This window comes from Telmatherina bonti, assembly GCF_933228915.1.
Source record: "Telmatherina bonti genome assembly, chromosome: 17".
NCBI classification, from domain to species: Eukaryota; Metazoa; Chordata; class Actinopteri; order Atheriniformes; family Telmatherinidae; genus Telmatherina; species Telmatherina bonti.
Genome location: NC_136615.1, coordinates 38909424 through 38925467, shown reverse-complemented (window position 1 = coordinate 38925467; position 16044 = coordinate 38909424). Strand labels below are relative to the sequence as shown.

At 46.6% G+C, this 16044-nt stretch overlaps 1 protein-coding gene across 1 annotated transcript; it reads left to right on the top strand.

Moving 5' to 3' along the window:
• Window positions 1-2238: 2238 nt before the first annotated feature.
• On the top strand, window positions 2239-13906 carry auh (AU RNA binding protein/enoyl-CoA hydratase). The gene is made up of 10 exons (XM_079257073.1): window positions 2239-2464; window positions 6520-6587; window positions 6678-6765; window positions 6904-6990; window positions 11475-11567; window positions 11948-12004; window positions 12156-12343; window positions 12432-12482; window positions 12763-12810; window positions 12892-13906. Exons 1-10 carry the CDS (start codon window positions 2260-2262, stop codon window positions 12967-12969), a joined length of 963 nt encoding a protein of 320 aa, XP_079113199.1. The 5' UTR covers window positions 2239-2259; the 3' UTR covers window positions 12970-13906.
• The last annotated feature ends 2138 nt before the right edge of the window (window positions 13907-16044 follow it).

Below are 16044 nucleotides of genomic sequence, written 5' to 3'. Positions count from 1 at the left end.
GGATTACCTCCCCTTTCTCATGGTCTGCCTACTCCTGACTGATCGATAAGGTGATCCAGGAATCTCAGCTGACTCTGTTTGAGTGAACATTTGTCCATATTGAGTTTGAAACCTGCTGACTATCCACTGCAGAACCTTTTCAAGGCGAGCATTGTGTTGCTCCATCGACGTCCCATAGACCAAGATGAAAACCTCTACACCGTCTAGACCCTCTGGAGTGTCGAGCATCTATTGCTAAAAAATCTCAGGTGCACTGGTAATTCCAAACGGTAATCTTTTGAAACAATATCTCCTAAACGGAGTGATAAATGTTGTCAGTTTGCAGCTCTCCAGGTGTAGTGGAATCTGCAGCTAAGCTTGGTGGTTATCTCATCGGACATAGGTTGGATGTAGTGCTCCCTTTTAACTGACCTGTTCAGTTTTGTAATGTCCACAGAGATCCTGGCTTTTGCCATGTTCTTTTTAAAACCGGAGCTATGGGTGCACACCATTCAGAGGGTTGTGTCACCAGCTCAGTGATACTCTTTGTTCTTCAACCTTTTCAGTTTCTCTTTCACTTTCTGCAGCATTGGGAAAGGCACACGGCAAACTGTATGTACAACGTATGGATCAGCATCATCCTTCACTTTGATTTAGACTGGCTCTGTTTTTTCGGGAACCATGCTCACCATGTGACATTCAGAACACACAGCACTATGCAGGGTTCTCTCTCTCTCTCTCTCTATATATATATATATAAATATATATATATATATATAGCCGTCACCTTATCGTGGTGGAGGGGTTTGTGCGTCCCGAAGATCCTAGCAGCTATGTTGTCGGGGGCTTTATGCCCCTGGTAGGGTCACCCATGGCAAACAGGTGTCTAGGGGAGGGACCAGACCAAGCACGGCTCATATATATATATATATATATATATATATATATATATATATATATATATATATATATATATATATATATATATATAATGTTCCATATATATTTAAAATGTGCCGTGAAATGTGACTGTTGTAAAACTGAAGTAAGCAACAATATTGTTTTAGTATACACAACCTGTATGTGACCCTTTTATTATGACTAACCACAGTGTTAAAGTGGATGGAGCTTTCATCTTTGATAGGAAATTTAACAATGCTTTCATAAGAAAACTTGTTACGTCCCGGCTCGCTATGGGTGAAGGCCGCAACAAAAATGAAAGTGTGTCAGATGGGATTGGAGTTTTTGGGAATTTTATTGTCCCACACAAAAAGGAAAAACAATACACACTCAAGAGGGAGGGACAGGTGGTGCAGCTTAAGTACAATCAAAGCAAACCCAAAACAAAAAGCACAAACCACTGACAGCTAGCCATCCAAAACAATCATGACAGAAAAACATAAGGCTAAGCCCAAAACTATACACAAAAAAACAACAACGCATTGAAAGAGCACAAAAACACAAACAAGCACCACCAGGTACCCAAATAACAAAACCAATAAACAAACCACAAAAAGCCAACAGCAAGATGCACAAAACAGCAACCAGTCTGCGAGGGCAAGCTGTAATCAGAACTTATAAATTTATTCTACTCAACAACATTAAAGAACTAGTCTTCAAACGTGTGCATAAATATGACTGTGTTGATGGTCTCATTTATAAATACAGCTTTAAGTGATAAGTGCAACTTTTGCCAAAATGACTGAAACTGTAGAGCTATTATTCTTTTGATGTGTACATGTGTGTAATTTCTGGTTTGACTCCAGCCTTACCCTAACCCTAGCTTACTAAAACCTTACAACTGTGCAAACTTTATCAATACATCACTGTTTGAATCCCCTTGAACATGTAAATTTATTGTTCATTTTCTTTAACCTTTTTGTCTAGGATCATCTGTGTGATTGTACTTCCTACTCAACATTTAGTCATGTTCTATATTGTGAAAATCTGTTTGAAAAACTCAATAATAAAAATGTTTTGGGGGGGAAACACCCAAACTTGTTCTGCTGTGTTTGGTCAAGATGTCAGATATAATCAGGTTTTTAAAGACGCTATTGAAACTTTAAAACTAACTAATTTAATGTGTTCAAACATCATGGACAAGTTCAGCTTTAAGCCTTTGCTTTTATTCGGCAATCATATGAATTATTTAGTAAATTCTCCATATTAATCTGAACGGACATCAGGAGGCGTCTGATTTCTGAGGCGCTCTAAATGCATCACGTGACTGCATCACGTGACTGTGCTGAGCGTCGTCAGACAGCACTGCGGCTCCCCATCATGGCGCTGGTGATCAGACGCTCGTGGAAAGGCTTTGGAGCGCGAGGGGTAGACGGAGCGTGCAGGATGACAGCCGCGCTCCTGCCAGCGACACCGCGCGCGCTGCTCGCCTCGCGCCTCGGCGGAACCGCGGCAGCGGCGCGACGCTACAGTTCCGACTCGAAGGACGACCTGAGAGTCCGGTATCTGGACGGAGAGGACACCGGTGAGTCCGGTCCTGCTGCATGCTGGTGTGGGGAGACTCGGAAATGACGTTAGTGGTGGTCAGTGTCAGAAAACAACCTTTATCTGCAAGAGCTGGACAGAAACACACCTGAGGACAGAACACACTGATCCACACGCACCTGGTCAGGCACAGAGAGGGACAGCTCTCACTGCAGGGCCAATCAGATGCCAGCGTGACGTCACCACGCAGGTAAACGGCTTGCGTGGACGTCTGGGACCCCCCCCAGGACTTCAGCCTCATAATTCAGTTCTAAGCATCTTACTGAGGACCGGTTCAGGAACACCACTCATGAATTAGAGAACATTTTATTGATGTTGATTCAGTTCGATGCACATTGTGCATGGATCATTTTATTACAAGGACAATATGAAATATGAATGAGCCATTTGAACACCAACACATGAAATAAAGTTTTTTACTATAATCAAACAAATAAATGAATGATTGCTACGGGCTAAGCGGCATGCGGCTTCGACTGTTGCCGAGGTAAAAACTCGGGCATGGGAGGAGTTCGGCGAGGCCATGGAGAAAGACTTCCGGACGGCTTCGAGGAGATTCTGGTCCACCATCCGGCGGCTCAGGAGGGGGAAGCAGTGCTCCGTCAACACTGTGTACAGTGGAGATGGGGAGCTGCTGACCTCAACTCGGGACGTTGTGGGTCGGTGGAAGGAATACTTCGAAGACCTCCTCAATCCTACCAACACGTCTTCCGATGAGGGAGCAGAGCTGGGGGACTCAGGGGTGGACTCTCCTATCTCTGGGGCTGAAGTCGCTGAGGTGGTCAAAAAGCTCCTTGGCGGCAAGGCCCCGGGGGTGGATGAGATCCGCCCGGAGTTCCTTAAGGCTCTGGATGCTGTGGGGCTGTTCTGGCTGACACGCCTCTGCAGCATCGCGTGGACATCGGGGGCAGTACCGCTGGACTGGCAGACTGGGGTGGTGGTCCCCCTTTTTAAGAAGGGGGACCGGAGGGTGTGTTCCAATTACAGGGGAATCACACTCCTCAGCCTCCCTGGTAAGGTCTATTCAGGGGTCCTGGAGAGGAGGGTCCGCCGGATAGTCGAATCCCGGATTGAGGAGGAGCAGTGTGGTTTTCGTCCTGGTCGTGGAACAGTGGACCAGCTCTATACCCTCTCTGGGGTCCTGGGGGGGGGGCATGGGAGTTTGCCCAACCAGTCTACATGTGCTTTGTGGACCTGGAGAAGGCGTTCAACCGTGTCCCCCGGGGGCTCCTGCGGGGGGTACTCCGGGAGTATGGGGTACCGGACCCCCTTGTACGAGCTGTCCGGTCCCTGTACGACAGGTGTCAGAGCTTGGTCCACATTGCTGGCAGTAAGTCGGATTCGTTTCCAGTGAGGGTTGGACTCCGCCAAGGCTGCCCTTTATCACCGATTCTGTTCATAACTTATATGGACAGAATTTCTAGGTGCAGCCGAGGTGTTGAGGGGATCCGACTTGGTGGCCTCAGGATTGGGTCCCTGCTTTTTGCAGATGACGTGGTCCTGTTGGCTTCATCTGGTCGTGATCTCCAGCTCTCGCTTGAGCGATTCGCGGCCGAGTGTGAAGCGGCTGGGATGAGAATCAGCACCTCCAAATCTGAGACCATGGTCCTCAGCCGGAATAGGGTGGATTGCCCTCTCCGGGTCGGGGGTCAGGTCCTGCCTCAAGTGGAGGAGTTTAAATATCTCGGGGTCTTGTTCACGAGTGAGGGAAGGATGGAGCGCGAGATCAACAGACGGATCGGTGCGGCGTCTGCAGTAATGCGGACTCTGCGCCGGTCTGTCGTGGTGAAGAAGGAGCTGAGCCAGAAGGCGAAGCTCTCGATTTACCAGTCGATCTACGTTCCTACCCTCACCTATGGTCATGAGCTGTGGGTCGTGACCAAAAGAACCAGATCTCGTATACAGGCGGCTGAAATGGGTTTCCTCCGCAGGGTGGCCGGGCTCTCCCTTAGAGATAGGGTGAGGAGCTCAGTCATCCGGGAGGAGATCAGAGTAGAGCCGCTGCTCCTCCGCATCGAGAGGAACCAGTTGAGGTGGCTCGGGCATCTGGTCAGGATGCCTCCTGGACCTCCCTGGTGAGGTGTTCCAGGCACGTCCCACTGGGAGGAGACCCCGGGGAAGACCCAGGACACGCTGGAGGGATTATATCTCTCGGCTGGCCTGGGAACGCCTCGGGATCCCCCCCGCAGAGTTGGCGAATGTGGCTGGGGAGAGGGAAGTCTGGGCTTCCCTGCTTAGGCTGCTGCCCCCGCGACCTGACCCCGGATAAGCGGCAGAAGATGGATGGATGGATGGATGGATGGATGACAAGATAAAATAAGATAGAATAAGACTTTAAAAATAAAAAAAAAAGATTATACATCAATATGAATTTGATCAGATTTCTTCAAGTGAAAAGCTGAAAGCCAGCAAACATCTTCATCCTCACCATGACATCTGATTGGCTCCTGTAATCATGGGACAGAAAGACCTAACACACTAATACACACACATATGTACAACATACTAATACAAACACACACATTTACAACACACTAATAAACACACCTACTGTATATACAATACATTAATACACACACCGGCACAGTGGTTAGCAGTGTGGCCACACAGCAAGAAGGCCGCTGGTTTGAGCCTTGGCGCCAAGGCTCAAACCAGCGAGAGGGCCTTTCTGTGTGGAGTCTGCATGTTCTCCTCATGTATGCGTGGGTTCCCTCCGGGTTCTCTGGGTTCTCCGGCTTCCTCCCATCCTCCAAAGACATGCATGTTTGGTTGGTTACTCTAAACTGTGCCCAGGAATGTGTGTGAGTGGTTGTGTGACTCTGTGTGTCCCTGCGATGGCGTGGTGAGCTGTCCAGGGTGTTCCCTGCCTTCTTCCCAAAGCCTGCTGGGATAGGCTCCAGCTTCCCGCCACCCTTCATCGGACTCAGCGGTTAGGATGATGGATGAATGAATGAAGTCAAAAGGCATGTTATTAACTCACCAGGGCCGTTGCCAGCTGTTTAGATGCCCTGAGAACAACTCTATATTGCCCCCAGCAGCATAGAAGACTATTTCCATATTTCCCAGTTCAGGTGTCTTTATTTCCAGAGTAGATTCCCACTATTAACAGGCAGGCATCACTTTTAAGTTACAAACCTGAGAACTAAACGCTTCCAAAGACCTGCTGTAAAGTGTTATAGATTTTATTGTTTAAAAAATTTCAGTTCTTCTCCGAAGTGCCAACATTTTAAGAATGTTAAGGATGTCAAGCCTTTAAATGTCACGTTGATGTCATTGTTGCTGACCCATGAAACATGTTTTAATCAACAGCTATTTCTGGACAAATTGTCAAATTTGTGATTTTTACTGATTTAATCTTCTCCATCCCAGGCCGGAGCATAAAAATAAAAAGATTGAAGTTTAACATTTATGAAGAGACTTTCTTCCATTTACACAGTCATAAGAACTGCAGTAATGAAAGGAAAAATGTCCCCAAATGGACAGAAATGTCCATAACGATGGACAAGGTTTAATGTCCTGGTGTTCAGGCCAACACCAGCAGCACCAAACCACTGTTAATAAAATAACTAATTAATACTTACCACCAGAAGCATTTGACATTTACAGACGGTCACTGAACACGTCACACACCTGTCAGTCAACGTGAACAAGGACACTTTTTCTGATATCTGACTGGCTGAAAGTTAAGGAGGCAGATCTGTTCCGGTTTTCGGTTCGGTCTTACTGATCTTCCTGCTGTTAGTAGGGGCGTTGCCACGGTTACAGCCAACTGCATCCTGTATGTTCCTGCTAATAAATCATCATCATCACGAGATCGTCCTTCACCAGCCTGCTTCAATGTTTTTAACGTTAGAAAATGATTCATCTTTAGCATGTTGTTGTTGATGGTTTCAGGGCACGTTTGTCCAACAGGTCAGTTTTCTCTGGTGTAGCAGCAACATCGTCATGGTAACGCTCTGCTGTTAACCTTGACCTGAGTGAAAGGTGAACAACATCTCCGTGTTCAGCCAACCACATGCTCCGCCTGTCTTTCAGGTATCGTGGTTGTTGGGATAAATCGACCTAAAGCCAAAAACGCCATCAGCAAAAATCTTGTGAAAATGGTGGGTATGACTTTGTTCTTCTTCTGTGTAGGAAGCTGCTGCGTGGTCTCAGGGAGTTTTGTGGAATGATTCCAGATGTTTTTCCTGCAGATGTTCGATGCTGTGGAGGACATCAAGAAGAACAACAGAGTCCGCAGCGTGGTTTTATGCAGTTTGGTTCCTGGTATCTTCTGTGCAGGTACCTGTGTAGAAGAGTTGCACGCAGACGCAGTGCTGGTTCTGCTTTACTGGTCTGAGAGTGTGTGTGTGTGTGTGTGTGTGTGTGTGTGTGTGTGTGTGTGTGTGTGTGCGCGTGCGTGCGTGTGTGTGTGTGCAGGTGCGGACCTGAAGGAGAGGGCCAAGATGCAGCAGAGTGAAGTGGGAGCGTTCGTTTCTAAAGCCAGATCCCTGATCACGGAGCTGGGTAAAGACTTGCTGCTCGTCATGTTTCATTTCACCTGCTGCACTTCCTGCTGCTGCGCCTCCTGCTGCTGCACTTCCTGCTGCTGCACTTCCTGCTGCTGCGCCTCCTGCTGCTGCACCTCCTGCTGCTGCGCCTCCTGCTGCTGCGCTTCCTGCTGCTGCGCCTCCTGCTGCTGCCCTTCCTGCTGCTGCACCTCCTGCTGCTGCGCCTCCTGCTGCTGCGCTTCCTGCTGCTGCGCCTCCTGCTGCTGCGCCTCCTGCTGCTGCCCTTCCTGCTGCTGCGCCTCCTGCTGCTGCGCCTCCTGCTGCTGCGCTTCCTGCTGCTGCGCTTCCTGCTGCTGCGCCTCCTGCTGCTGCGCCTCCTGCTGCTGCGCTTCCTGCTGCTGCGCCTCCTGCTGCTGCGCCTCCTGCTGCTGCGCTTCCTGCTGCTGCGCCTCCTGCTGCTGCGCCTCCTGCTGCTGCGCCTCCTGCTGCTGCGCTTCCTGCTGCTGCGCCTCCTGCTGCTGCGCTTCCTGCTGCTGCGCTTCCTGCTGCTGCGCTTCCTGCTGCTGCGCTTCCTGCTGCTGCGCCTCCTGCTGCTGCGCCTCCTGCTGCTGCACTTCCTGCTGCTGCGCTTCCTGCTGCTGCACCTCCTGCTGCTGCGCCTCCTGCTGCTGCGCTTCCTGCTGCTGCGCCTCCTGCTGCTGCGCCTCCTGCTGCTGCCCTTCCTGCTGCTGCACCTCCTGCTGCTGCGCCTCCTGCTGCTGCGCTTCCTGCTGCTGCGCCTCCTGCTGCTGCGCCTCCTGCTGCTGCCCTTCCTGCTGCTGCGCCTCCTGCTGCTGCGCCTCCTGCTGCTGCGCTTCCTGCTGCTGCGCTTCCTGCTGCTGCGCCTCCTGCTGCTGCGCCTCCTGCTGCTGCGCTTCCTGCTGCTGCGCCTCCTGCTGCTGCGCCTCCTGCTGCTGCGCTTCCTGCTGCTGCGCCTCCTGCTGCTGCGCCTCCTGCTGCTGCGCCTCCTGCTGCTGCGCTTCCTGCTGCTGCGCCTCCTGCTGCTGCGCTTCCTGCTGCTGCGCTTCCTGCTGCTGCGCTTCCTGCTGCTGCGCCTCCTGCTGCTGCGCTTCCTGCTGCTGCGCCTCCTGCTGCTGCGCTTCCTGCTGCTGCGCTTCCTGCTGCTGCGCCTCCTGCTGCTGCGCCTCCTGCTGCTGCCCTTCCTGCTGCTGCGCTTCCTGCTGCTGCGCTTCCTGCTGCTGCGCTTCCTGCTGCTGCGCCTCCTGCTGCTGCGCCTCCTGCTGCTGCGCTTCCTGCTGCTGCGCCTCCTGCTGCTGCGCCTCCTGCTGCTGCGCTTCCTGCTGCTGCGCCTCCTGCTGCTGCGCCTCCTGCTGCTGCGCTTCCTGCTGCTGCGCCTCCTGCTGCTGCGCTTCCTGCTGCTGCGCTTCCTGCTGCTGCGCTTCCTGCTGCTGCGCCTCCTGCTGCTGCGCTTCCTGCTGCTGCGCCTCCTGCTGCTGCGCTTCCTGCTGCTGCGCTTCCTGCTGCTGCGCCTCCTGCTGCTGCGCCTCCTGCTGCTGCCCTTCCTGCTGCTGCGCTTCCTGCTGCTGCGCCTCCTGCTGCTGCGCTTCCTGCTGCTGCGCCTCCTGCTGCTGCGCCTCCTGCTGCTGCGCCTCCTGCTGCTGCGCTTCCTGCTGCTGCGCTTCCTGCTGCTGCGCCTCCTGCTGCTGCGCTTCCTGCTGCTGCGCCTCCTGCTGCTGCGCTTCCTGCTGCTGCGCCTCCTGCTGCTGCGCTTCCTGCTGCTGCGCTTCCTGCTCCTTCTTCATCATCTCCTCCTGTTCTATCACCTCCTGCTCCTGCTGCTGCGCCTCCTCTTGCTGCACGTTCTGCTCCTTCTTCATCACCTCCTTGTGTTGCATCATCTCTTCCTGCTGCATCATCACCTGCTGCACCTCCTTCCTCTCCTCTTCACAAGAAAGCCTTCTGCTGGAAGTTTTCATTTTCTGTGCCTGGTAAAAATGTTGCGGATGATTGGCTGTAGATGGATCTAAAAGAAGGCGGATGATTGGCTGTAGATGGATTTAAAAGAAGGCGGATGATTGGCTGTAGATGGATCTAAAAGAAGGCGGATGATTGGCTGTAGATGGATTTAAAAGAAGGCGGATGATTGGCTGTAGATGGATTTAAAAGAAGGCGGATGATTGGCTGTAGATGGTTTTAAAAGAAGGCGGATGATTGGCTGTAGATGGTTTTAAAAGAAGGCGGATGATTGGCTGTAGATGGATTTAAAAGAAGGCGGATGATTGGCTGTAGATGGTTTTAAAAGAAGGCGGATGATTGGCTGTAGATGGATTTAAAAGAAGGCGGATGATTGGCTGTAGATGGATTTAAAAGAAGGCGGATGATTGGCTGTAGATGGATTTAAAAGAAGGCGGATGATTGGCTGTAGATGGATTTAAAAGAAGGCGGATGATTGGCTGTAGATGGATCTAAAAGAAGGCGGATGATTGGCTGTAGATGGTTTTAAAAGAAGGCGGATGATTGGCTGTAGATGGTTTTAAAAGAAGGCGGATGATTGGCTGTAGATGGATTTAAAAGAAGGCGGATGATTGGCTGTAGATGGATTTAAAAGAAGGCGGATGATTGGCTGTAGATGGATTTAAAAGAAGGCGAATGATTGGCTGTAGATGGTTTCAAAAGAAGGCGGATGATTGGCTGTAGATGGATTTAAAAGAAGGCGGATGATTGGCTGTAGATGGATTTAAAAGAAGGCGGATGATTGGCTGTAGATGGATTTAAAAGAAGGCGGATGATTGGCTGTAGATGGTTTTAAAAGAAGGCGGATGATTGGCTGTAGATGGATTTAAAAGAAGGCGGATGATTGGCTGTAGATGGTTTTAAAAGAAGGCGGATGATTGGCTGTAGATGGATTTAAAAGAAGGCGGATGATTGGCTGTAGGTGGTTTTAAAAGAAGGCGGATGATTGACTGTAGGTGGATTTAAAAGAAGGCGGATGATTGGCTGTAGATGGATTTAAAAGAAGGCGGATGATTGACTGTAGATGGATTTAAAAGAAGGCGGATGATTGACTGTAGATGGATTTAAAAGAAGGCGGATGATTGGCTGTAGATGGTTTTAAAAGAAGGCGGATGATTGGCTGTAGATGGTTTTAAAAGAAGGCGGATGATTGGCTGTAGATGGATTTAAAAGAAGGCGGATGATTGGCTGTAGATGGATCTAAAAGAAGGCGGATGATTGGCTGTAGATGGTTTTAAAAGAAGGCGGATGATTGGCTGTAGATGGTTTTAAAAGAAGGCGGATGATTGGCTGTAGATGGTTTTAAAAGAAGGCGGATGATTGGCTGTAGATGGAACTAAAAGAAGGCGGATGATTGGCTGTAGATGGTTTTAAAAGAAGGCGGATGATTGGCTGTAGATGGTTTTAAAAGAAGGCGGATGATTGGCTGTAGATGGATTTAAAAGAAGGCGGATGATTGGCTGTAGATGGATCTAAAAGAAGGCGGATGATTGGCTGTAGATGGAACTAAAAGAAGGCGGATGATTGGCTGTAGATGGTTTTAAAAGAAGGCGGATGATTGGCTGTAGATGGATTTAAAAGAAGGCGGATGATTGGCTGTAGATGGATTTAAAAGAAGGCGGATGATTGGCTGTAGATGGTTTTAAAAGAAGGCGGATGATTGGCTGTAGATGGATTTAAAAGAAGGCGGATGATTGGCTGTAGATGGATTTAAAAGAAGGCGGATGATTGGCTGTAGATGGTTTTAAAAGAAGGCGGATGATTGGCTGTAGATGGTTTTAAAAGAAGGCGGATGATTGGCTGTAGATGGTTTTAAAAGAAGGCGGATGATTGGCTGTAGATGGTTTTAAAAGAAGGCGGATGATTGGCTGTAGATGGATTTAAAAGAAGGCGGATGATTGGCTGTAGATTGATTTAAAAGAAGGCGGATGATTGGCTGTAGATGGTTTTAAAAGAAGGCGGATGATTGGCTGTAGATTGATTTAAAAGAAGGCGGATGATTGGCTGTAGATGGTTTTAAAAGAAGGCGGATGATTGGCTGTAGATGGTTTTAAAAGAAGGCGGATGATTGGCTGTAGATGGATTTAAAAGAAGGCGGATGATTGGCTGTAGATGGTTTTAAAAGAAGGCGGATGATTGGCTGTAGATGGATTTAAAAGAAGGCGGATGATTGGCTGTAGATGGATTTAAAAGAAGGCGGATGATTGGCTGTAGATGGTTTTAAAAGAAGGCGGATGATTGGCTGTAGATGGTTTTAAAAGAAGGCGGATGATTGGCTGTAGATGGTTTTAAAAGAAGGCGGATGATTGACTGTAGATGGTTTTAAAAGAAGGCGGATGATTGGCTGTAGATGGATTTAAAAGAAGGCGGATGATTGGCTGTAGATGGTTTTAAAAGAAGGCGGATGATTGGCTGTAGATGGTTTTAAAAGAAGGCGGATGATTGGCTGTAGATGTAAGTGTAACAGTGTGCTATGCTGTGTTCCAGGTAACCTACCTGTACCAACGATTGCTGCCATTGATGGAGCTGCTTTAGGAGGGGGTTTGGAGATGGCTCTGGCCTGTGACATCAGAATCGCCTGTAAGATACAGAAGGTTTTACTTTGAGAATTTTTCTGCTTGGAGCCCACAACACAGTGATCATTAAGACTGCTATTGTTATTTTTATTCATTAGTTTTTGTGTTGCATTTATTTACCAACCTTTTTCCTGACAGTTTTTTTTTCCAATTGATGTTTTCATTTCTTTTTTTTAAATTTTGTGTTCATTTTTCTCCTTTATTTTCTTATCTGTTTATTTTGGGATTAATCTTCTTTACTTTATTTTTTAGGGGTGTTGGGATGTGTTCATTTGTATCTATCGTCATTAAATAATTGTCTTAATATGCAAGTAGATGGTAATCAGTGGAAATATTCGAAGCTGATATGCCCAGAAATATTTGTTTTATTTTTCTTCTTCTCAGCTAGCTCTGCAAAAATGGGACTCGTGGAGACGAAACTTGCAATTATTCCTGGAGCAGGTGAGGCTGGATTACTTTATTTGCTACTGAAATGCCGACATGATGTGGCCAGCTCAGATCTTTTAAAACTGCTGACGAGACGTCAGTTTATGTTTCTGTTGGAAGAGTTTATCAGGATCTGTCGACCTTGGTGGATCTCTGTCCTGTGCAGGTGGTACGCAGCGTCTCCCGCGGGTAATCAGCGTGTCTCTTGCCAAGGAGCTGATCTTCGCTGCCCGGGTGGTGGACGGAGTGGAGGCTCGTCGCCTGGGGCTGGTCAATCATTCTGTGGAGCAGAACAACAGCGGAGATGCTGCATATCTACGGGCTCTGGAGCTAGCTCGGGAGATCAACCCTCAGGTAATGACATCACATATGTAATTACTGAAACAAAGTGTCTCATGTTAAACCTGAAAAGTCCATCAGTCTCCGCGCTTTATCTTCACAGGGTCCAATTGCAGTAAGGATGGCTAAACTAGCAATCAACCAAGGAATAGAGGTGAGTTTCAATGAGATTCTGATTTCACTCTGATCTGCTGCTGTCACTCAGTTTAACACTGGGACTGAATTTTTAAAAGGTGGATTTTCGACTGCTGTCCTGTAATTGATAAACAGAATGTACTGATTTTATCTCCTTTCTTTCTCAACAACTACTGAGAGCTGAAACTGGTGACTTACTGGATCAGACACTGCTTGTGCTGTTTGGTAGCAAGGAGATGCTAGCGCCAGCAAGGAGAATCTGAATGTTTTTAGCTTGATGATGGAATTTTCTCTTTTAGGTGGATTTATCTACGGGTCTGGCCATTGAAGAGGCTTGTTACGCCCAGGTGTGTACTGAACTACCTACAAGGTTGTTGTTATTTTTAATCCCAGGGTGGAGATGTTTACCTATCTGTGTTGGTTCTAAGGTGATCCCAACGAAAGACCGACTAGAAGGCTTGGCGGCCTTCAAGGAGAAGAGGCGTCCTCAGTACAAGGGGGAGTGAAGCCACATTTGTTCTAGAAACAACCAGAGACTGATGAAACTGTTCACTTCAGTACATCCAGTATGCAGACTTACGGTGGCTGAATTGAAGAAATTTAAGGGAGTGTGTGATCTAACTGAAACCAGCTTCTTCTAAAAACACTTTAATCACTGGTTTGATTGACAGGTGGTCACTAACAGCTGCCTCCGTCACATGATTTATTGCTTAAATTTTTTTTTTTTAAAGAAATGTCTTTGTTAGTTTTTATGATTTGTTTGAATAAAGTTGTGCGGTTTTCTTATGAACACACAGCGTGTAAACAATTAATCATCCTGATTACATTATTCTTCCAAAAGCTGGAACTTCTGCAATCCACCGATCAAACCAAATGCCTTGGACACACTGTGGTGCCAGAATTTTCCCAGAGCCTGGTTCCAACCTATCATACTCCCTAACCTGCCTTCGTTCTGTACAGTGTGTTTTCTGTCTTAATGCTTTTGTAAATCATTGTCACGCCTCAGAAACTTTGACTCAGACAGTAGGCCTCAACAGTAAACTGAATAAAAAATAGGTCAAAAGTTTCCTGACATGAACTGCCTTCCTGTTTCTGCAGGTCTGCCACAGCTTCATACAGTAGCCAGTGTGCAGCTTGTATAGCAGTCTGAATCCACTGTCCGCTCAAAATAACTCAACACCTGTCCAAATGTTCACTGAGGGGTCAACTTTAAACTTGGCGGAGGTTTGCGCTTTGTTGGTTAGCACAGTTTTGATACAATGCTTTATTTTCAGACTTTGGACAACTGTATCTCTATATTGATGAATTCACATATGTAAAAAGAAGAAGGGTCAGCCGTAGTCAAGAGAAGGCCAGCAACAACCTCTGTATTTTGTTCAGCATACAGTTGCAAAAACTGGCAAAATATTGAAAGCAGATTGTGTGGAATGACATATCACAAGGTTCAATAAACAATCAAACATGTTAGTATCAAATTCATTTGTTCACATTGTAGCTACCTTATGTCTTAGTTAAATAGCACAATAAAAATATTTTAGCATGTAGTTTGGTTTGACAGTGACCTGCATTATACCAATATCTCCCCTTTGTAACAAGCTAAACTGTGAGAAAAATCTGGTAAATTTGTGAAGTTGTTGTGGTTGGACCTACACCTTACAAATAAATGCATTGGAGACGCATGGGAGACCCATCCAAGATGGGTATATATCATTTCCATAGATATAATTTGCAGGAAGTGCAGGAAATTCATTCTTACTTTTTCATTGGGAAAAACGAAAACAAACAAATACAAACGCCACAAATTCAGACAAGAAAACTAGTCTGTGTCCGAAAGTTAGACATAAGTCTGATGTGATTGAAATTCCTACAAGAATTAGTTCAAAATCAACAACATGCTCTCTGGACATGAAACCATCCATGTTCTTAAATTTTTTTTTACCTCAGTAGACAGTGGTCTGTTGCTTATTGTCAACAGCTCACTGGCATCTGGTCTGTTTCCCAATTCTCTAAAGATAAAGTGCTATTAAGCCAAACCAGCTATAGACCAGTCTCTATCCAGCTATAGACCAGTTTCTAACCAATTACAGACCTATGTCTATCCAGCTATAGACCAGTTTCTAACCAATTACAGACCTATGTCTATCCAGCTATAGACCAGTTTCTAACCAATTACAGACCTATGTCTAACCAGCTATAGACCAGTTTCTAACCAAATACAGACCTATGTCTATCCAGTTATAGACCAGTTTCTAACCAATTACAGACCTATGTCTATCCAGCTATAGACCAGTTTCTAACCAATTACAGACCTATGTCTATCCAGCTATAGACCAGTTTCTAACCAATTACAGACCTATGTCTATCCAGCTATAGACCAGTTTCTAACCAATTACAGACCTATGTCTATCCAGCTATAGACCAGTTTCTAACCAATTACAGACCTATGTCTATCCAGCTATAGACCAGTTTCTAACCAATTACAGACCTATGTCTATCCAGCTATAGACCAGTTTCTAACCAATTACAGACCTATGTCTATCCAGCTATAGACCAGTTTCTAACCAATTACAGACCTATGTCTAACCAGCTATAGACCAGTTTCTAACCAAATACAGACCTATGTCTATCCAGTTATAGACCAGTTTCTAACCAATTACAGACCTATGTCTATCCAGCTATAGACCAGTTTCTAACCAATTACAGACCTATGTCTATCCAGCTATAGACCAGTTTCTAACCAATTACAGACCTATGTCTATCCAGCTATAGACCAGTTTCTAACCAATTACAGACCTATGTCTATCCAGCTATAGACCAGTTTCTAACCAAATACAGACCTATGTCTATCCAGCTATAGACCAGTTTCTAACCAATTACAGACCTATGTCTATCCAGCTATAGACCAGTTTCTAACCAATTACAGACCTATGTCTATCCAGCTATAGACTAGTTTCTAACCAAATACAGACCTATGTCTATCCAGCTATAGACCAGTTTCTAACCAATTACAGACCTATGTCTATCCAGCTATAGACCAGTTTCTAACCAATTACAGACCTATGTCTATCCAGCTATAGACCAGTTTCTAACCAATTACAGACCTATGTCTATCCAGCTATAGACCAGTTTCTAACCAAATACAGACCTATGTCTATCCAGCTATATACCAGTTCCTAACCAATTACAGACCTATGTCTATCCAGCTATAGACCAGTTTCTAACCAATTACAGACCTATGTCTATCCAGCTATAGACCAGTTTCTAACCAATTACAGACCTATGTCTAACCAGCTATAGACCAGTTTCTAACCAAATACAGACCAATGTCTATCCAGCTATAGACCAGTTTCTAACCAATTACAGACCTATGTCTAACCAGCTATAGACCAGTTTCTAACCAATTACAGACCTATGTCTAACCAGCTATAGACCAGTTTCTAACCAATTACAGACCTATGTCTATCCAGCTATAGACCAGTTTCTAACCAATTACAGACCTATGTCTATCCAGCTATAGACCAGTTTCTAACCAATTACAGACCTATGTCTATCCAGCTATAGACCAGTTTCTAACCAATTAC